Here is a 23,090-nt window from a genome sequence, read left to right on the forward strand (position 1 = left end):
CTTAGACTTGTCAGAACTTTCAAATTGACCAATTACAAATTTAAGCTATGAAGGAAACATATCGCTTTGTACAAAGTATTCAAAACGATCTACAGGCATCCATATCATCTTTTTCAAGGTGCTAAGTGAGTTGGTGCAATACTGTACTTCATCTTTCAAGTTTATAAAAACACTAAGACCAACATTTATATTTTTCTGGAATAGACAAGAAATCTGATAACAACTTACAGTTTCAGTTTTATTACAAAGTGGGTAGCAGCCACTGCTTACTGTAGGCGTGTTCCAATCAAAGTTTGTATATGTACAGCCAGACTCATAGGTGTTCTGCTGCATAGAAACATACATGTATAGTAATATTTCCATGAGAATATTTCAAAAACAAATGTCAAGTCACATGATTAAAATATTTAGATGCAGTCTCATCATAACAGTTTCGGAACACATGATGAAAATTATCTTACTCCAAGTAGTTCCAAATTTGCCAGCAATAATGTTAAGGAAATATTCTGAAAGATGAAACCATAGATAATTATAATACTTTGAATAAAACAAAGAAAATATTGGATTTTGTTCTCACCAGAGGTTGTGTACCAACAGGACATCCATTGTATATTGTAACCAATCCACACATTGTACAAGAACCCTGCAATGCAATGTATCAGATCACAGTTTGATATCAGCTTCTTTCTTTCAGAAGTCCAAGATCATTGTTAACAAAACTACAAATGGCTTGTTGAAATAAACAAATTATGATGATTTCTGAGGCAAATAAGTATAAAAATTCAATATGATCAATAGAATGTTGCAGCCTATGGATCAATACCTAAGTTGTTTGACATTTCATTGCACAATGAATTTCTGAACTCTCTTCTGAATTATTTGTCAAACCTTTACTAAAGAGACTGGTGAATAATTTGAATAATCTGCATGCATCCAACCTGAATGTCAGTGTTTCTTACACTTACATTAATAATCTGTGTCTGTGTTATATCACATCTGTGTTTCACCAAGGGCAGAATGGTTGGAGGAATCAACAAACCATCGATATAATGAATGTATCCGTTGCTTGCAAGGATGTTGGATTGTGTAACATTGATTCTTCTAATGCTATCTGCCGGATCTTCGATCTGAATGGTACCCTGTTAGCAAATTTCACAGTCAACAATTTAGACATTTTATGGGATATGAACTTTCAACCGGCAAATAATGTTACTTTTTTCATACTTCCATCTTACCTACAACTGTTTAAATTTTCAAATTGTCATTAACAGTTTAAGTTCTACAACTAACAACAGAGGATTCTTGACAAGTTTGCAATAAAATCGTCATCGATGAAAGAATTCCTTGACAAGGCAAATATGTTTTCATATCAAGTTATTTGAAATGAAGTAACAGTAACTTACGACATCGTTGGTTGATATTGCCATGGTTATTCTTTGCATTGATGGAATTCTCTTTTGAATAAGGAGATCTGCAGCTGTCAGCTAAAATCAAAATTAGGAACAGTACGTCAGTACCCATAGACCGGGTCATGTTTCACTTACAGTGAGATTACCCAAACTAAAAATAAAATGTGATTGTTGTTACATTCTGCTATCAAAGGAAGTTCTACAATTTCATTTTGTTGGTATGAATTGACAATAATGATATAAGAATTCAAACACAAATATCAAATATATCTTAATAGCCACTGTGAAATAGAAGTAACAAAAAATTCTAACATATTTGACTATGTAAGATGTATTGACATACAGATATTTGGCGATATATAGATACAAGGATATTTGGCGATACATAGATATAAGGATATTTGGTGATATATAGATACAAGGATATTTGGCGATATGTAGATACAAGGATCTCCATAAAATGGATGCAGTCATTGGAAGTGCACTAAAAGGTCATATGGGACCAATACAACCAATGTAAACACCAAGGTACGATGGTAATTGATGAAAGTTAACATGTTTGTCATAATCTATGTCGTATAATTTAAATGTTGCAGCTATGATGATGGGGTGCATATAGATATTATGCACGAAATACATTGTTTGTAAACAAGAAACTTGCACAGGTGCAGTTCGGATGACTGTTTCCCTTTAACATATCAGAGAAGAGATATTAGTACCATTGCTACTTGACATTGACTAAACTTACCATTGACCCTGATATGATGTGGTTCTTCAAAAGTTGAACTAATTTAACCTTGCCCTGTATTGTAAAACAAAAACGATTTGATGTCAGCAAATCTCATGACCTGATACAACTTCTGTCTGTTAAGAAGTGGTCTGCACCAGTTAGGAAAACACCAGAGACTACAGTTGCCTTTGCGTGATTTTAAAGAGGGCTGAAGTAATTCACTCAAAGCTCAGTCCATTTTCATATTCTCCTGTTCTCCATTCAATCAAACAAATAACTTATCCTGAGATCAACAGATGTAAATACTAAATTGCTACAGGAATCTTTGAATGCATACGCAGCTTGACATCTAACTTTTAACTTTTCAGCAATTTATTATGAAAACTGAGGAGCAGCATGTTAAATGATACAGCAATTCTTTAATTGAAATATAAGAGCTGGCTGTTTTGTTATCAGCAGAATCATTCTTAGCCTAATAATACACACACTGTAAATAAATCAATGGTAGACAATTGTATAACACTGATTGCTCCAACTATAAAATATGGTGAGAAATGTAAAGTGAGAACCATTTTACCAGATTATTTATAGTGTCATACCAGCCAGAGGTCACAGTACAGCCTCAGCGTACAGAACCAGAAATACACTAAGAGTAGGTATAAGCTTACCTCTGTTGTGGTGAGAAATACACTAAGAGATACAGTTTACCTCTGTTGTGGTGAGAAATACACTAAGAGATACAGCTTACCTCTGTTGTGGTGAGAAAATCTAGTGTTCCTTGTAACAACTTATCAAAAGCGGCGTTGTTTGGAGCCAAAACTGTAAATGGACCCTCACGGTCATGGATCAGTGACGCTAACTGAGCCTCCTATGAAATCAAAAATAAACACTAAGGTCAAAAAGTATCAAGGAAAATAACAAAATAAATCAAGATTCAGTTGAAATTTTGAGGGATGTCAAAGTTCAGTAGAATACCCATTAGATTCTCTTACCAATTTCTCACTTGTATAAGCATATAAAGACAGACATTCTGTACAATATGACAATATCATGTATGTATAGTTTGACAGATGTCAACTTTGAACAAGGCCACTTGTAGAATGAGGGAGGGGACCCACACGCATTGGACAGTACTTGCATCCATGATACATAATTGGAAGGAGAGTTTATGTATGAATATATGTACCAGCTTTTTGGACTGGTGCTCCAGTCTGAAAGACTGCAAATGAAAATGTACGTAAAAATGGCACTTTTCTCCCACCATAAATATGGAAAAACATAAGACAAGGTATGCAATAAAATTCCAACATTTTCAGTTGTGGAGATAATTATGGCTCATTTTCTGCAAAAAGTTTATTATTTTGTTTCCATGTTTGGAGAATTATAAATGATCATTGATTCCGATCAATTTATAAGGGAAAGCCAGTATTCCCTCTGCAGTGGAAGCTGTAAATGACTGGGTACTTCTCATTTTACTTGGGCAAAAGACATCCTTGACCTTGAAATCATTTATATGACAGACTCAAAACAGTGTAATGGAGCTAGTATATGTTGACCAACATATACATCAATGAAAGCTGCCCTTGTACTAAACTACAGGTCAAACCAAGGTCAATTACTTTTAGCCAATAGAAATACAGTAATGTAGGGTATGTAAAATATTTGGAGAGTGCCCGATCTTTTCTAATTCTCCATACATACATGATACAATAGTAATTGCTCCTAGCATCACTAATGCCACCTGAGGAAGTAAAAAACCTGGAATTACTCTATTGTCAGTTTGGCCTGTATGATATATAGACATCACTGTCTATGGGTTTATTGCTGTTAGATTTCAGTAATTTGGGTTTATTGCCGTTAGAATCCAGCAATTTGTGTCTAATACTACTCAGTAGATTCCAAAAATTTGGTTGCAAAAGCTTTCCTTCTGTTTATGTACGGTGACTGTGGCATCAGTAATTTTAATAAACAAACATATACAGTATTGCAAATGCGTCTCCTTCCTTGTTCTACTACAGGTGGCCCTGTGCATTAAAGAGGCACTCCCACTTGGTAACATTTTTAAAACACATTTTTTTAATGCCAACGGTCGATATTTGACGTGGCGACTCCGCGCAGATTGCGACATATCGATAAAAATATGTCATTTCCCGAGCGTATTTTTCACATCCCGAAGTTTTACGATCGTTTCTGGTTATGACCCGAAATCCCCCGAAAGTGTGTTGTTGTGCTGATTGACGATATTCTAAGGAGTCCAAAAACGTTCGAATGACGCAATTAAATTACCTCCTACTGCGATGACTTTATATACATCATTATCAATGCCTTTACCTCTGGTAATTCTTGTTTAAAACTTATCCTTAGTTTTTGTCGTTTTCATTATTCTCAATCAGTTGTATTAAATTTTTAAACAATACCACATAGATATCAGTTTTTACGTGTGAAATATTAGTTGCCTCTGGTGACTACATTTTGTCGTCTGCCCTCAGTTACGCGTGGTTCGATACATAGTGGCCACTGCTGTGGTATGCGCCCACACAACGCGGCGGCCACTATGCATACTATGTATCAACCGCACCTATCTGTGCTAGTCACCTATGCGAATTCTGGTGGAATCAGCAAACTTTGTTTTCCGTTTTTTTGCCGAGTCAGTAAGACTCGGCTTTCTCCCATGGGACATGACCGCTCACCGACGTGAGTGGTACTGCTGTGGCGTACGTTAGCGTCAGCGTAGACTCGTACTCCATAGCTTAGTTGACAATGGCCCCAGTGCCGAACGTTCTATGTTCGGAAGCTGAATTCAGGTGGGCCACCGGAATTAAGACTTCAACTTTTTTGAGGACATGTTTTTATTGATATCTCGCGATCCGCGTGCAGTCGCCGTGTCAAATATCGACCGTTGGCATTAAAAAAATGTGTTTTAAAAATGTTACCAAGTGGGAGTGCCTCTTTAATTAACCACTGCAACATCCCATTCTCTACTCATACAAGTTAATGTGCATTATCTAGTTCAAAGTTCAAAGTTCTGTATCTGACCTCACCTGAATCATTCCTTGAAGTCTGTTAAATAAACCCTCATGGGCAATCAACTCAAATATTGATTGCTGTAAAAAGATACAAAATGAAAATCATTTAGTCATTGTAGAATTACATGAATGTGAAATTGAAACATGTATTAGGAATTGTAGAATTATTGATTCTTGACATTTAATTAATTAATATGAAAGTTTCTGGAATATCACTTGTGAAACAAAACAAGAACATGGTAACTTGTACACAGTGCTAAGTGTATCTGTCTTATTTTCAATATTATGTCAATGTCAAGTTTGGTACTTTATCATTACTTACCAAAATTAAGGGTTAAATTTCATGACTTACAAAGTATAGAAATTCCATCAGAAGACACACAAATATCATCTACATAATGTCTTTTGGTGCTGATACATAACATTTACTATAAATGGTGTACAGTACTATTCTACCGAAGATTTTCAAATTGCAGACTTCAAAATGATATATGCACACACATGTATGGCAGTATTTAATACATTTTTCAAGATCTTCACCCAAGTTATCAAACTCATTCAAGTACTTTTAACAGAAGTTCTACTTACTTCCCTGTCACTTGCAACTCTAGGTTCAGTGTACATGATTCTGTCTATGACATGGATTATACCATTCAAAGCTAGATGGTTCTGTTCGACCATTTTGGCCTTGTTGGATGCACCCTTCACTCTGTATCTGAGAAGATTTGGATCCTACACAGAGAGAAGCAGTCAAAAGAAGTACGTCATTTAGCATGTACATCTGGAAGTTCAAGGTCAGGAACCATAGACTGCATGATTTGGTCAGTATACTGGTCTGCTTGACCAAAACATGCAATTTATATGTACAACAAAAATTGCACGTGGGCCTTGATGCATGCCTGTAGTATACCACTGGAACAAACTCATGTTGCAACTAAACATGTGATTTTCGTTGTTGTTTGACTTTGCAACTCAGTCAATGGTTTTTCTCCTGGATGAAAAGGACACAATGTGTTCTACAAACTGGGTAAACCCAAAACACTGGCGGCAGAAACAAACCCATGAGTACAAATGCATGTAGAAATATGTGCATGCTGTTGCATGTGTGCTTTTTGTACCCTAGTCAATTCAAAGTCCTGATTTAACCTATTGTACAATCATCCAAGCAGGATCCTTAAATTATCTGTAGCTTTCAATATTTAAGAATAGACTGTTTGTTGACCAACAGGTTCAAAGTTGATCAACACCACAAAGAAATTAAAGAATTTGTAACTTTTTTAAATTTTAAACTCACTTCCACAGACAGTAGCAATACCTATTACACATGTCAAATGTCTCTGTATTTTCATTGAAAAAAATTTGAAACTGAGGATTTATTTCATAGAAGCCTAGTATCATATGTAAACTAGTGACAATTTAAAAGTAGTTTGTCAAGAACGTAAAGAAAAGGGAAGCATACTTTTAACACTTTAAATGGAAAGTTACAGGACTCTGGGTGCACAATAGGGAGATTACTGATGATGCAGCCATTTGCATACATTGGGGTTTTGAGTTCTCATAACATCACTTTGACCATATTATAAATTTGAATAATCATGACGGGCACTTTTGTGACATATGCAAAGCTGGATCAAATGGTCGTACAGGGAACACATTTTGAAACGCATGTTGTGTCTCCCACAAAAAACAGAACATTTTTTTCAGTTTATTTTCGACTCAGTTTAGTTGCTATATATTCACAGACATCATATGCAAAATTCAATGACCATGAATGCCTGAAACATGGCAAAATTATGGGATTCTAGAACCAAACACGGCACGTCCGATCAGTAGTGTGGCCTTTTTACATCTGCATAGATTTACGATAATCAGGCTTTTATAGGGGAATTAGTTCCTGTTTGACTTCCAATTGTAAAATGCTTAGCTGACATGTTGATCAACTAGATTTTGTAAATATATATTTGAAGTGACTGATTTCAAGAGACAAGAAGGTACATGACAATTGCTCCTCAACCAACGGTGAATTACAACAAATGAAAGTAAAGGATTATGATTCTTACTCTGTCACTGTAAGTGACCACAGCCGGCATTCCTGTCAGTGTGTAGATCAGATCTGTTTGATTGAGTGCATTGGTGTCAAGCAAAGCTGGTACAATATGCAAACCATACAGATACCTAGCAAACTCAGTGTCATCTCTTGCCCTTTCCATGATCTGAAACACAAACAATGTAAATAAGTAAGAATCAATAAAATAAATTTAATAAACAAACAAACAAACAAACAAACAAACAAACAAACAAACAAACAAATAATAAACAAGTCTGTGAATGCAAACCAGGAATGAAGATGTCACAAAATGATAAATGTTGACTTTTGCTGTAGAGAGTCTGAAAATATAACTCTACAATTTTCTCTGTACAGATTGTATTTAAAATACAGTATTTAAAAAGTCTCAAAAACTAAGTCATGGTCTCATGATTCAAAATAACAAAATGTCAAGTTTATTTTTCACATTGTTTCCACAGACAGTACAACCATTAACAATTTAACATAACTTTTCACTTACATCAGCATCTATTCTGTTGAATGCATTTTCATTAGGTATAAAAACAGTAAATGGTCCGGCATTGGTCAACACAGAGCCATGTATTTGTTGAATTGATGAAATGGCACTGCTGAGGTCACCATACAGGGGTCCGTTAACGTCTGCATTTAATGCCAGCAATTGCTACAATGGAGATGACAACGCAACAAAAATCACTTCTTCATGAAACAGCAGAGCGAGGGTTTTTTGTTATACCTTAGAAATTGTCTACCACATTTATAACACAGGTACTCAATTTTCAAGACCGTTTGAAATTGTCTTACCAGATTCATAACACAGGTACTCAGTTTTCAAGACCGTTTCACGTCTGACAGAAAATGTTAACACTGGAGGAAACATAATCTACAATGATGTGAACTTTTGGTAAAACAATTGATGAAAACTCACTGGTCCTCCAAATGGTCTTCACATCAGTAAACTCACAAGCAATAACAGAGTTGCAATGTGTACCAAAAATTGCATTATCCAAACCTGGTCAATATTAGAGCAAAATTTTGGTTTGCTTTTTTACTTCTTTTGAAAACATTTCATATAATGGATTGCATGTAGCTGTAATGATGGAAACAAACACTGAATGTTGTGAAGATCAAATGTTGCAAATTGCTACACAGCCACACAACGACCTCGATTAATACCTGAATGATGTTGCCATAGCAGATATAGCCATCTCCCATATAGCCTGGTTTACAAATACACCGTATCTCATATGGACGCACTGTCCGACAGTCTGCATTTATATGGCAATCAGTTCTCCTTGGACAGATGTCTAGCAAGCTACAACCGATACCTTCTCTGTAGCTTTCATATCCCCATTTGCACTGGCAATGAGACTAAAAGGAAATTATATCAAGTTAGCTGACAGGTCTATAAAAGAAACACTGAATCTTCAATGAAAATCTGAGTACTTTTTGAGGATCTGTTGAATAAAGCTTTGACAAAGGAATGGTAATTAATATCTTCTGAACATTTCAAGAATCTTCACAACAAATCACACTATTAAGACTCATTTGATAAATAAATGGAGAAATATAGTCATTTGTTTTGACTTTATGGATAAAACATACAATAATCTTTTCAAATTTCTAAACTTAAACATAGTCAAGACTTGGTATAGTACTCTTACAAAATTTTGAGATTTGTTAATATCAAGGATATGTCCAAGCAGAGTTCAACACATGCATATAAATGAATTTCACACTTTAAAAGTTAAAATATGGGACATATGTAGAAAAGGTTGTAAGTTACAAATTGTTGATACTATCATGGCTCGATCTAACCCAGTGTTACAGTGTTAAGTACAATCTATTTTAAGTATGTCTTCTATAGATAATAAAAGGAAACATTGCCCTATATTTATGGACTTATAAGTTACGTAGGCATGGCTAAAGTGGTAACCAGTATCCTTGTAAGAACACCGGGTTATTACCTGTCCTGGGCCATCAAACACACACAGTGTTGTATTTGTAGGACAGCCACCATAGTCTGTGTTACAGGGATTTATTGGTCTACATGTGAGCTGACCGTCGCCTTCAAATCCCTCATTACAATCACAACTGTGCTGATTTGGGCCAGTATGCATGCAGGTTGCCTCTTGATGACATAAGGTTGAGTTCAAAGTGCAAGGGTCAATCTCTGTGGATTAAAACCAAAAAGATGATGTAATTCTTATCACATACACATTTTTACCGGATTATTTGTACTATCATCTGTAAACATATGTGTTCGGTGCGCCTATATTAACACACATCTTAAGATGTAACAGTGCATGCATTATAAAGTACCCATCTTGGATTGATTAGCTGTCATTCCTTAAAGGTAGGAGACTCGATCCCAGGAATCATTGTTCTAGTCTGTTATAATGGAGGTGTATATAGCCTTTTGTTTTACATTGAAAATATAATCTTGTAGATACATTTGCTGGCAAGACAATCTGACACCTGACACAGGCCTTTTAAGTAGGATGGTCAATCAACAGTAGCATCTCTTGTTACGGGAACAGTGTGATAGCTTACCCATACAAGTACCACTTTCTTCATTAGCTTTATAACCTTGGTCACACCGGCATGTGTAGCTCTGTCTATCCTCTTTCAACTCATGACAGTGTGAATGGTCAGTACAATTGGATCGCTTACACTCCTCCCGCACTTCACGGTAAAAAACAGAAACATAGCTTATCAGTTCTTGTCAAAGTCAACTTTGAAAATCACAACAAATCAAAGAACTTGCTTCAAATGGCTTTTCATGGTCAAAATCTACATAATGTTTTGTTAAGTAATTCAAGACATCATCACTTGATGATAACAGGATAAATTGTTGAAAGGAATCTCATTCAAATATTCATCATCTTACTAAGGATGCCATAAATGTTTGCTTATCGTGAACCATACATCATACTCTGTATTCTTCAAAATGACATATAAATGAATATGCAAGAAAACACCCCTGTCTTGGCAGGTAAATTTTGGCCAGGGAAATGAAACTACTACAGTTACTTGCCCAATGGAAAGGTGGGAATAATTCCTGATTTTTTTTGGTTTGCCGCAATCAGAAGGTAGCTATATCGGGGAGGCGGTAATTTTCAGAACTGTAACACCGTCTTGTATTAAGTGTGTCCTCTAAGCTAATACCAATGAATATGACATGACACAATGCAAACAGAAGCAGATTTTTTGGTTTACATGTAAAGATATAGGGCTGATACAAAGAATTTTCCACAATACTCAAAATTTATGCAAAGTTTTCAGAAAGACGCAATTGTTAGAGGGCACACATCTGGTAATATCTTCCTAAGGCAGGCAACTTTCAAGTTACCCGCCTGGATGTCTGTTTCATCTTCTATAAATATCCTGCACTCCTAAAATAATAATTCCTAAACGTACGTCCACACTAAAGTGCTGTCTTCAAGCAGTGAAAATCAGTAGAGCATTGCAATGCATTGTGGGCGAAGACGTTTTAACTTGAGGGGTGTGTCTCATACTCTGAGTATGAGACACACCCCTCAAGTTAACAATATTAAGTTAAACTTAATATTGTTAAACACTGGCTTCATATAGTACAACTGCCACATTGTAATCTTGCTAAAGAAGCTTTTCTGGAGCAAATGGTAAACAACACTAACAATAGATCCTGGTTTAACTGTTTAAGTGCTTTAATTAAAGACAATGGAATGGACTTTCTCCTTGATAAAGCTCCATCACTTAAACACCACAAAGTTATAACTGGTTTAATGAAAACAAATTTAACAAACAATTATGAAGTCTTTTGGAAAAAGTTGATCACTGATGAAAATAGTAAACTAAGAATGTATGCCAAAATAAAACGTAATTTTAGATTAGAACCCTACTTAACACAGTTGCAAGGTGAGAAAAGAAATTGCTCACCAAACTTCGCATTAGCAATCATGATCTAGCAATTGAAAAAGGGAGACACACTGTTCCAAAAACCCCAATTACTGAAAGATACTGCAATCAGTGTAACACCAACAGTATTGAAGATGAAACACACTTTTTATTAGTCTGTCAGAAATACAAATCCAAAGAAAGTACTTTTTCAGTAAAATCAATTTCCCAAACGACGATACTGAAAATCAGCTTATTTCTCTACTAACAAAACAAGAGTTATCTTTTAATGAACAACTTGCTGATTATATTTTTACTTTATATAAACAAAGAATACCTAGTTATATTTATTATTAGCTACTATTATTATACTGTAATACTTTATCTTTATTGAAGAAAATTTTAACTTATTTTTGTATCACACTTTTATTGCCACAAATGTGATGTAAATCCTATATTTACAAGCAAGCAATAAAAATATTATTATTATTATATAAACGTGTGTACCATGGTATGTGTGCCACTGTATGGTAGTATCTAACTTCATGAATGTGTGTACCATGATATGTGTGCCACTGTAGTACCTAACTTCATGAATGTGTGTACAGTACCATGATATTGTGTGCCACCGTAGTATCTAACTTCGTAAATGTGTGTACTATGGTATGTGTGCCACGTACTGTAGTATCTAACTTCATAAATGTGTGTACCATGGTATGTGTGCCACTGTAGTATCTAACTTCATAAATGTGTGTACCATGGTATGTGTGCTACTGCAGTAGTATCTATAACTTCATAAATGTGTGTATGTGTGCCACTGTAGTATCTAACTTCATAAATGTGTGTACTATGGTATGTGTGCCACCGTAGTATCTAACTTTATAAATGTGTGTACCATGGTATGTGTGCCACTGTAGTATCTAACTTAATAAATGTGTGTACTATGGTATGTGTGCCACCGTAGTATCTAACTTAACATGGGGCCCGGGGGCACCGACGTCCTTTGTGCCTCCTTACTGTTTATTATTTGCCATAAATGTGAAATCTGGCAAAAAGTCAAATTGTTTGGACATAAATGAAAGTTAATGTGAAAGTGAATCAAGAATAAGAGATGGAACTCAATAGGATCAACAATATCTAAAACAGGAAACGGTGAACTTATATGATACAGAAGGGGAGAAAATTTAGCCACAAACTATTGTAATATAATGGACAATGGCTAATCTAACCAAATTACTTAAACTGGATTGTTGGCATTGATTACACATGTATTTATTGTCCATCAAATAGAAAATAAATTTTGGCCATTGACTAAAAAACATTTGCTTGTTACACTCACCACACTTGTACTTAGTATTTGGAGTGTACACCTATCTACAATACAATGATAAAAAGTTTGGACTCTGAAGGTCAACAGTGCATCTTTTATGTATGAGACTAAATAAGCTTTATACCCTCAAGTATGTATAGGCCAAAAACAATATTTAATTTTGAATTATGTAGTGCAGGGAAGGACATAGAATATGGTGAAAAGCAAACTAAATATAAAAACTGAATATACAATTATATGGAAATGTTGTTTTACAGTCATGAGTATCTAGTGTGTGCCGAGAGACATATTAAAATTGGACAGTATCATCCTGACCAGAGTTTGTCTGAGTGGTTGTTTCCTTCCGATTTTCTGACACGGTGATAGGTACAAAATATTATGTTATTCACCATAGTTAAGCAACATAGCTTGCATTTTGTTCACAGTAGAACTGAGTTTTACATGTAAGATAACTTTCTCATAAACTGTAAATTCTGGCTTGTGGCAGCTCAAACGTCGCAATACTACATTTTTTGATATGATATGGAGTGACTTGCACACATATGCAATATGCAGTGACAGTCGATATATTCATAGTAAGAGTCTACTACATTCAAGCATAGTGATGTTGACAACTACATGCATGCACAGTCCCTCCACTGTGATGCATGCCAGTGCACGATTTCAAAGTAGCCAGGAGGAAATTCTAATAGTCTTTTAGTGGAAATAGGCCCTATAGGTATTAAACCACAGTGAAACAAACAACATTAGTTATCGTGACCTTGCTAAAGTGCAATCTCGGATCATGTATGATCTGATGATCATGCCAAATTACCATGTCGGATTATGCCGTGATTCTGAAGTGCGCGTAAATCGGTCAACATAAGCACACATAGACTCTCGCCAGTCGCTTGTACTGCTTGGTCTCGCGTAGCTTTCGGTATTTATACAAGCTCGTGCCTTCGGCACTCGACCTTGCGCCTTCGGCGCTCGATCGCCTACGTTGGATTACTACCGCAAGTGACTCCGGATCCGGTCAAAAGAAGGCACGAGGACTGTCGACAGTCTAAAGCACACACTGTCTTCAACAATGATGCTTCGGCGCTCGATCGCCTACGTTGGATTACTACCGCAAGTGACTCCGGATCCGGTCAAAAGAAGGCACGAGGACTGTCGACAGTCTAAAGCACACACTGTCTTCAACAATGATGTCAAAATCAATGCACAACTGTCGAAATTACCCAAAATAAGCAACAGAAAACTTAAGTTATCGCTGTGTCGAAAGGACAGTACATCAACATAAAACGACGCTAGTTTGTTATGACATGGAGGTAGAAGGACAGAGCGAATTCTCTCGCTCTCACCCAGCTATTAGAAAACAACGCTAACTTGTTATATGCGCATGCGCATATTAAGGAGAGACCCATTTGATTTCGGGGGGGGGGTATGCAGGAAGTGGGTATGGGAACTTTTTTTGTCAGAGAGACAGCATTTTTTAATTTCAACTGTCACACCTGCATCAATTTTTTTATCAAATGGAGTAGCAGTGCAATTTTTCAAATTTAAGCCAGTGTTTCACATATCACAGGATGGTTTTATATATTCATTTTACATTCCAACGAATGAAAACAAAATGGAAAGTCTAGTATATATACAACTTTAAATTATAGAACACTTTTTTGGCAAATCAACAGTGATCAGTACTATACCGCTTTTCTTTATAACAGTCAATTCCTTTTAAGTTCTCAGGGGAGATGTTATCTTTTGTGGTCAGAGAAACAAGGCTCACACATTGTATTTCATTATATTTGTTGTTCCTCAATTTTTCTTTGACAACTTGTAATCTTTCTAACATATTTATGTTGAGAGAATAATATATTGATTTTTACACTAGTTTATTGACTCCTGTCTTGTGTTTTCAATTTTCACAATGTACAGAAGTCAAATAGTCCCATCTAGATATTGCCTGTACCATTGAGATATTGCAACAGAAATCCAGAAATATGATTTCTTGGGTCAGAAAAGGGAAGGAAAACATCGAGTGCACTGAGGTGTAAAGTAGTGAATGCTTATATCAAAAGTGCTGGGAAAAAAAAACACATGAGAATTGCTTGTGGTAAAACATTTGCGCTGCCTATGGCAGCATGCTAGCAAAGAACACATGAGAATGAATTTCCAAAATTTTGCTCATTTCAACTGCATTATGACAATTCTTTTTATTTATTTCTGTCTGTTATGAGAATTTTTTTTCTCAAGCCATTACAGGCTTATTTTTTTCTTTTATTTCACCTGGTGACAATTTTTTTTCTCAAAATCCTCCATACCCCCCCCCCACAAATCAAGTGGTTCTCCCCTAAGTGAGTCCCTGACCTATGCGGGCCAGTGGATTACTTCCTCAGTAGAACTGATATGCCTGCCGGTACCATCATTCTTCAGTCGATCAAAGGCGCCTTTCGTACCAAAAAATACACGACAGCCGCAAAAGTGCATCACTGTCAACGTCATAACAATAGAATATATTGAAATGCACAGTGAAACGTTCAAAAACGTAAAAAATGTGCCCACACCGAGAAACAAGATGGCGTCCGATTCGATTCTTCAACTCAGATTTTGTCCTAGAGTTGTGCGCATGCGCAGATGGTAGCTTTAACGAAAGCGAGTCAAAATCAAGTAAATATAAATAAAATGGATAAAATATTGTTTAAAAATAATACAAGGCATGTATCACCAAATTTTGAACATTTCTGACGGCATTTCAACTATACGAACACCCATGCCAAATATCACAATAATCAAATCAGTGGTTTTGAGGAAAAATTGAAAATAGTGGTTTTCACAAAAAGCTAAAAAAGTGACTTTAAAATGATTCAATCAAAAAAAGAAAAAGACCGTTTGAGATACATGCCAAAGTGACCACCAGACCAAATTTCAGAAAAAGTTACAGAAGCGTTTCTGAGATACCTGCGTCCACAGCATACGGCCCACTGTATGCAACAACAGAGGCCGCGTCATCACATTAGTACTTTGGGCCAAAGGCCCAAAGGACTATAAATGTGTGTACCATGGTATGTGTGCCATTGTAGTTTCTAACTTCATAAATGTGTGTACCATGGTATGTGTGCCACTGTAGTATCTAACTTCATCACTTACTTTCCGTACAATTACTTCCAAAATATCCAGCCAGACAGAGACAATGCCCTTGACCTCTAATACCATCATCACAGATGCCATGGACACATGTACATTCTGTAACAAAAAATCAATAAAAATGTAACAAAAGTCCACATAGGCATTCTCAGAATCTTTTGATTCGATGTTGCAAATCAACATTCTCTTACAAATGACTTACATATCTGTGCTATGAATAAAATACTTCATGTATAACTCATTTCTTCATGTATAACTCATATCATGATCACATTATTTTATTCCTCAGGTCTGTCATCATACCACTTCAAAAAGCCAAATGTGGAAAATATTCTGAATCCTTTTTCTCTGCCATCATTTTCATTAAAGATAGCACCAAAGACTATTTCCTTGTTTTGTCTTTATCACTCCTACTTATGGAGGATAAAGTTATCAAGGAATGAGGGAATTAAGTTCAAGCTGTTAATGACTCAAAATTTTATTTTGAAACTACTGATATTTACATGTACTTGATCAGATAATTTTTTACAGAACTTGTACATGACAAAATCTGTGGCACTGAGCAAAGGAAAAATCTACTAGACAATATTTCCATTAGGGATCTCATATGATTTCAGTTCTACATCAATTGGAGTTGTATCTCATCTTGCATGAAGAGCGCCCTCACGCAGACTTTCCAAGTCATGAATTTGAAGCTGACCAAGTTACACTAAAATTTACTGAACTGTCACTTCATAAAGTAACATAATACATTTCTATATTGAAACACAAACTTGTAACAAGGTTACTGTAATGGTCAATTTGTTTCAGACTCACATTTCATCTAATTTCATTGCTGATTAATTTGATCATTATGTCTTGCAGTGTTTGTATATGAAATTGGCACTATGATGACATACACAGATCATCATCCAACCTGTAGAAATGTTGGAGAAGATATTCATTTTTCATATAGATTTCCCTTCAGAAGCAAAGCAGTGACTTCAAACTATAATTTGTACATATATTAGTTTATCCACTTATTAATGAATTCAATTCCATTGGAGGTTAAGGTTTCCAAATTTCTCTCTAAACAATCAGTGTGCTGAATAAATATTTGTCAGGTTTTATTTTAAGATTCTTTTCATCTACTAAAATCCATGCACTTAAAATCTTCAATTACGGCTGGTCTAAGCCCTCAGCCACAGCATACCTCATGCTCAACTTTCAAAACAGTTGAAGATTGCTGCAATTTGTAAAAAATTACAATGAAGATAGCATACATGTAGTATGAATGGTAAATTGGATGTGAGTGATGTCCAGTAAATGTTTTCCAATGCACTGTGTCGGTACAATATGGAGCATTGACAAAGGCCCTGAACAGACTACCTCCCAAACATCATTTATTGTTGATATCCATGTGACTGCATAAAGGAAAAACTTTGTTTTATTATTTCTGAGCTCTAAGGTCCCTAAGAGTCTCTTCAAGCAGCAAATGAAAATCATGATCTGCACACATGTTAAACTATTTGCAAACACTGAATTGACAATCAAACTGGCTTTTTGGAAGTCAACAATATCAGGAACCACTTATTTGGGGAAAAGCAGTATTGGATTATATAATTTGCTTTGCCATAGTTGATATTTGTCTCTGCAACACAACCTGAAAAGAGTACTAAACATTTTTGCCTTTCAGCAAAAATGTAAAGGGGTAAGCCAATATAATGGTAGAACTGTACAATGCAAAAGTGTAAGGACAAGAATTTAGATACTTACCTTGATTATCATATCAGCTCTTAGAAATTACAATCAAGTATATCTTTAAATCTACCTTGTCATATCCAACTTAGTACTTGAGCTTGATTTTTTTTCATTCTGTGACTAACTTTGCAATATGCGTAAATTTTGTTACAACATGCTATACAAAAATTGTCTTACTGTCATATTTGATAAAAACTACTTTGCAAGTACCAATACAAAGATCATTGTTAATAATTGTAAAAGTGTACACTAAAACAATACTTAATAATTATTTGTTACAGAGTCTATACTTACTTGAGGCGCAGTCTGGACCATAATAATTGTCTTTCACACACTGGTCACATAAATCTCCTCCAAAGTTTTCAAAACAATTGCATGACCCATCACCAATAATTCCACCAGAACATTGACCATGGCCATGACATGGGTTGCTAGCGCCACCAGGACACTCTGAAGGAGAAGTAGATTTTGATGATAGTGAATACTCCATGGAAAATCAAGCAGTCTTTGTATTTCTTACTCTATTAAAGGATTGTTCCTACTTGTCAAGCATTCACTACATTTTGCAGAAAGTATTACCCACATGAAAGGATGAGTTACTCAATATATGAATGAATGAATTCATGAACAAAGATCTATAAAACTATCATACATCATTACTGAGAACAATCAAAGCATTTCCTACAAAGTTTTGATATAAATATTATTTTTTTGTCACTTTCAAAGGTTGTTGGTTTTTAATTCAGCACAATATGACAAACGCGCAAAAATAAAAGCTTCATCATACCATACATGTATAATAATGAAAAAGGAAAATGATTGGAACTTAGTGCTAAAATTGTCTTGTTTAATTGGCCTAATGTCTATTTATTTCTGAGTGAACCTTAAGAGTATCTATAAAAGAGGTCTTACAAGTGTAAATGTAAACTGGTAAACATTGTCACACGTTCAAGCTTTATCTCTGCTCCGGGATCCTGTGCAACTTAAACAGCAACTTAAAGCAGTAACGCCTTAAACTGTTGTCAATGTCACGAAGTTGCAAGTGGTTTACGACAAAGGTATTACACAAAGGAAACAACCTATACTATAAATAAGAAAGTGAATTACAAAATCGGCACTGATCATTATCTTAATCGGCACACAATTTTGAATTTGGCAAAATATAAACTTTCTTTTCCTTTCCTTCATACAAGAATAGCACGGAAATTTGTGTGGTGGATTTCCTGTCACTGCAGATCATTGATAATGAGGACATACAGTGCCAACAACTTTAACTGACTCTACCAACCTTTTATAACCTAAACTGTCACTGATAAACAAGTACAACATGTCTTTTACACTTTACAGACATACACAATCTTAATTCTCACAATTCCATGTTTGATAGTTTGTAAAAATCTAAATAATTGAGGAGATTATGTTATCAATGCACTGTGGTTGCAGGAAAGACTTTACTTTCAATTCAAAATGGCTATGGTAGAGAAATGATTTACATTTGATTCTTGCTAACTTGCCAAGGAGGTACATTGTTTGTATGATTTTGACACAACTTTAATTCATTGTCTGAACTCTTCTAAAAATCACAAACAACATCACACATGTGCGTGTGACAGTCTTCACATGCATTTTCTCAAAACATGTTCTTCTTTATGTTGTATATTAATTTGGCTTTCTGAAAATGTATCAAAAGTATTATTTTTATTCCCTGAAGATAATGTTTGAATATCATTGTATCCATACCTAAGTTCAATTAAAACAAACCGATGTTACACTGGTACCTATTATTTAATATTGAAGTTTTTCCTGAATACATAAATTATAAATGAATTACTTTTTATTTTGGTTTAAAAGTAGATTTGTTATTTGTACCATTAAAAATATTTGTTGGGAACCTAAAAGTATGATACAATTACAAATTTGGAGGATGTTACATTCAAATATGTGATTTACACAAAGTGTTCATGAAAGAATTTGACAAATTTCTCTTTTACACCTTAATTTTAGGAAGAAGACTTATGACAGCTTCTTGTTTCTCCCTGCAGTATGATGGTAAAACATGGTTGTAGTATAGAAAATTTAAAAGTTTGCGATAATTTTTATATAATAGAATCACTGTATGTAAATTAATGGTTCATATGTTTATTTAAAAGTCTTATGAAAACATCATGCTTCTATCAGCAATAAAAGCCATTGATTGACATGAACAGTAGAAATGTATTTTTTATGCAGTCACCAGAGGAATGAAACAGCCAACATACAAATGACCCACAATGCAGCACAGGAATTCTTAATTCAACAAAGAGTGCCAGCACTAGATGGTACAATACCTTTGGCAAACTAGGGGCATCACAATGTCGTTTGTAAACAAATACTTAGTAATTGATGGAAGTCTTGCAACCCTATGCACACTTATAGGCACTTAAAACTCTTATCTTTATCATCCGAGAACTCTTTGGAATGTCTGTTGATTTCTAATGTTGGTATTAAAAGTTTCTTAATACATAGATGCATTCACAGTGAATTTGCTACTGAAGAATGAATAAATAAACAGTCACGGAAAGTCAATGATAATTATTCAAATTGGCACACAACAGAGCAATATCTTGATGACAATTATTGAGGTGTATTTGGACATCCATTAAAATAAGGGCTTCCCTGCATTATTTCTCGTGGTAATTTATATTTGAAAATATTTTTCAAATATTAAAAAACTAAGATAAATGGCTATATCATGACAATTTTGACAAAATCACAAAAAAGATATCTGTGGTAAGTCTTATTAGCCTAGTACACATTTCTCACAGCACATCATTACTTGACAAAAATCTTGTCAGTTTGAAGAAATTAACAGTGTAGCAACAATGATGGGTTATTACAATCGAAGCCTCGGTACATCAGTTGTCAAATCTAGCAACCAGACTGAGCAAATTTGATTGTATATCCACCAATTTATTAAACACAAATTGAGAGCACCATGGGCAATCTAGATGACTGTAATTACTAGTAGTTTCCTTCATAAAATTCAGATCCTATCTTAATAACTTTGCTTAGAATGTCATGATCGGTGAATTGCAATTGACAACATGACACAACTTGCCAGAATTTTATGATTATTTATTGGACTCAATTAGTCAACGTAATTGCATAGAAATATGCAGCACTGACTTCCCAGCATAACAAACCATACTATTGTGAACGGTTGATTGATAGACTGGTCGTAGAGTGTCCTGCAGTACCTGGTACAGATACATGAACACCGTACAGTGTTGTAGAGTGTGCTGCAGTACCTGGTACAGATACATGAACACCGTACAGTGTTGTAGAGTGTGCTGCAGTACCTGGTACAGATACATGAACACCGTACAGTGTTGTAGAGTGTGCTGCAGTACCTGGTACAGATACATGCACACCGTACAGTGTAGGTGGTACAGTTGACTTAATGTCTTCTTGCTACAATACCTCAACGTTTTTCACATACATCATTAAATCACAAGTGCCTTCAGCAATCCCATATAGCACACATACTGTTTGTGCAGGCAGTTCAGAAAAGGAGATTTTGTCCTTAAAAATATTAGAAGTTATCCTTAGAATTTGAAGTGCTTGTAAAGATTTTCTACAAAACTGTAGTATGTGTAATAATAGTCTAAATAGATCATATACATGTAAGTTGCATTACAGTTTAACATGATATTGGAAAGAACGTTTCTATCAACTTATTACATAACACTTAGGGTTCTATGGACAATGAGACTACTACTGTACCACAAAGGACTGTACCAATTGTCAAACAGATGAAGTGAAATTTTCTACATACAGCATCTTTAAGTATAAATGTACAAAGTATTATAAAACTTGATGTAGCTTAGTACTACAAGTTGCTAAATAATACATCTATATCTTCTCTTTGGTAAATTGTTTGATCCCTTGTAGCAATACACAATATTCTCTAATTTGATTGGAAATCAATGATTGACAGCCTGAATCGGTGATTTCAACACTATGTATACCATCACTGCAAACTGACAATGTCCTTTAATTAAAAATTCATAAACTTTTCCGTCACATAGTTAGTCTATCAAATATGGGCCTTGCTCAGTCTTGACATACATGTAAAATGCACTACTCAGTGAAACATACACTGCTACATATTGAAGAGTCTAACCATGCATACACACAAACAACATTGAAAGATACTAAATATCAATGAGAAACTATTGCATGATTGTGACGTTTCATATCATCAATAAACGGTTGCTGTTGAAGAGTTGAAGAAGAAAGTGAAGTTGGTGAAATTTCAAAGTAATTATAACAATTTGCAAAACATACCAATTAACAATTGACTTGTAAGGTGTCATATCAATTGGAAAAGCAGTATACTCCATTCAAATTTATATCATGGGGGCTACAGCATACACAGTATGCATATAATTATGCAAAAAAACTAGAAAAAAAACTGAAAATTAACCACATCGAAAACCAAACTTACAGGTAAAAAGAATTTATGTAGAAAATGTTTATTATCATGTGTCTAGATTTTTCTCCAAGAGTAAAACTTTGGAAGATAGTGACCTCACAACCTTACAATACTCTTTTGGCCAGAGCTGCAATATTCTAAATGGATATGATGTATATGGTGCTGAATTTACATCATAAAAGCAAATAACACCACAGAAGTATCAATACCCATGAAGATGCGGCTTCAGCTGTATCTCACAATTTCAAATCAAAGAGGCAAATAAATTGTGATGAAATTTCCACATCCCAATGAGAGAGTCCAGAGGTTATTCTGTCAATAACTGTGGCATCAAAATACATATCACAGCCAGAAAGGTTATTTATGTATGATTATAATGACAGCATACAGGAATGGAATGACCAACAATTATTTTGTCGTAGGTTATATGTACATGTGTGTAATTTGGTATGTTTCAAGTTGGAAATTTAAACATTTCAAGAATGTTAGTACATATACTAACCTTTACTGAAATTTTTCTGATTTGTTACTTTTGGTACCACATATTTTTAACACCAATAGAACACTAAAGTTACGTGTATGAAACTATTTAAAGACCCTGGCAACTGACACACACACCATTATCAACTCCCATGGGCATTTTAACTTTGAATAAAAGGGTTTTCAAAAATATTAATTAATGTATACAAAGAAAATTATGTAAGTACAGGAAAGAAGAGAAACAATCCATGACAAAAAGACTGAAAACAAAATGTGACATAAGATGATGCAAACTTTGAGTTACAAAGCTTTAAATAAACAAATTTACCTTAGAAAGTTATGCGAAACAATGCTTCCTGATGCAATATCACCAATCTGATTCTATTTCATTGTACTGTGTTTGGTTTTCTAACACAACTTCTATCAAAACCATGTATGCATTCAGTAAACCTATTGATACAAATTTTGAAATAAGCCCAAACAAGAAACACTAGCTCAGGAATGTATTTCATGTTTGATGTAAAAAATGTCATATTTCTGGCATGGTTATCAAAAAATGTGACTTTGGAAAGTTACACATTTTATACTGTCTGTCATACACATGTCTTTAGACATCATTTTCTGTCAATGTTTAGACTTGCAGGTGTCAAAAAATTGAGTGATTTTCTTGCATCTCTTTCTCCCCTAAGTCACAAAAATGCTGACATTTCAGTAAATACCCAGTCAAACTGTCAACAAATGCCCTCCACAAATACATCCAATGACTGGAATGTATCAGTCATTAGAGAATTGATAGTCACCGCTCAATGCAAAGATATAACAACGTAGAAA

The 23,090-nt window shown here is 34.8% G+C and overlaps 1 protein-coding gene across 5 annotated transcripts in view; it reads right to left on the bottom strand.

Annotated features, from left to right (window-relative positions):
• LOC139134579 (stabilin-2-like) overlaps nt 1–23,090 on the bottom strand; it is a 74,428-nt gene that overhangs the window by 46,490 nt on the left and 4,848 nt on the right. For 4 of the 5 annotated variants that reach the window (XM_070701488.1, XM_070701486.1, XM_070701487.1 and 1 more), the window contains exons 2-16: nt 17,600–17,755; nt 15,569–15,664; nt 9,784–9,915; nt 9,198–9,403; nt 8,407–8,601; nt 7,733–7,894; nt 7,226–7,378; nt 5,754–5,897; nt 5,181–5,243; nt 2,888–3,007; nt 2,158–2,211; nt 1,404–1,484; nt 966–1,139; nt 578–643; nt 229–327 (exon numbers count right to left, since the gene is read on the bottom strand). In XM_070701488.1, coding sequence (XP_070557589.1) covers nt 229–327; nt 578–643; nt 966–1,139; nt 1,404–1,484; nt 2,158–2,211; nt 2,888–3,007; nt 5,181–5,243; nt 5,754–5,897; nt 7,226–7,378; nt 7,733–7,894; nt 8,407–8,601; nt 9,198–9,403; nt 9,784–9,915; nt 15,569–15,664; nt 17,600–17,755 — 1,901 coding nt within the window. The remainder of the gene's footprint in view (nt 1–228; nt 328–577; nt 644–965; nt 1,140–1,403; nt 1,485–2,157; nt 2,212–2,887; nt 3,008–5,180; nt 5,244–5,753; nt 5,898–7,225; nt 7,379–7,732; nt 7,895–8,406; nt 8,602–9,197; nt 9,404–9,783; nt 9,916–15,568; nt 15,665–17,599; nt 17,756–23,090) is intronic. The other variant, XM_070701485.1, reaches the window with a different exon arrangement.

Source organism: Ptychodera flava, chromosome 6 (assembly GCF_041260155.1).
Source record: "Ptychodera flava strain L36383 chromosome 6, AS_Pfla_20210202, whole genome shotgun sequence".
In the NCBI taxonomy this organism is placed as follows: domain Eukaryota; kingdom Metazoa; phylum Hemichordata; class Enteropneusta; family Ptychoderidae; genus Ptychodera; species Ptychodera flava.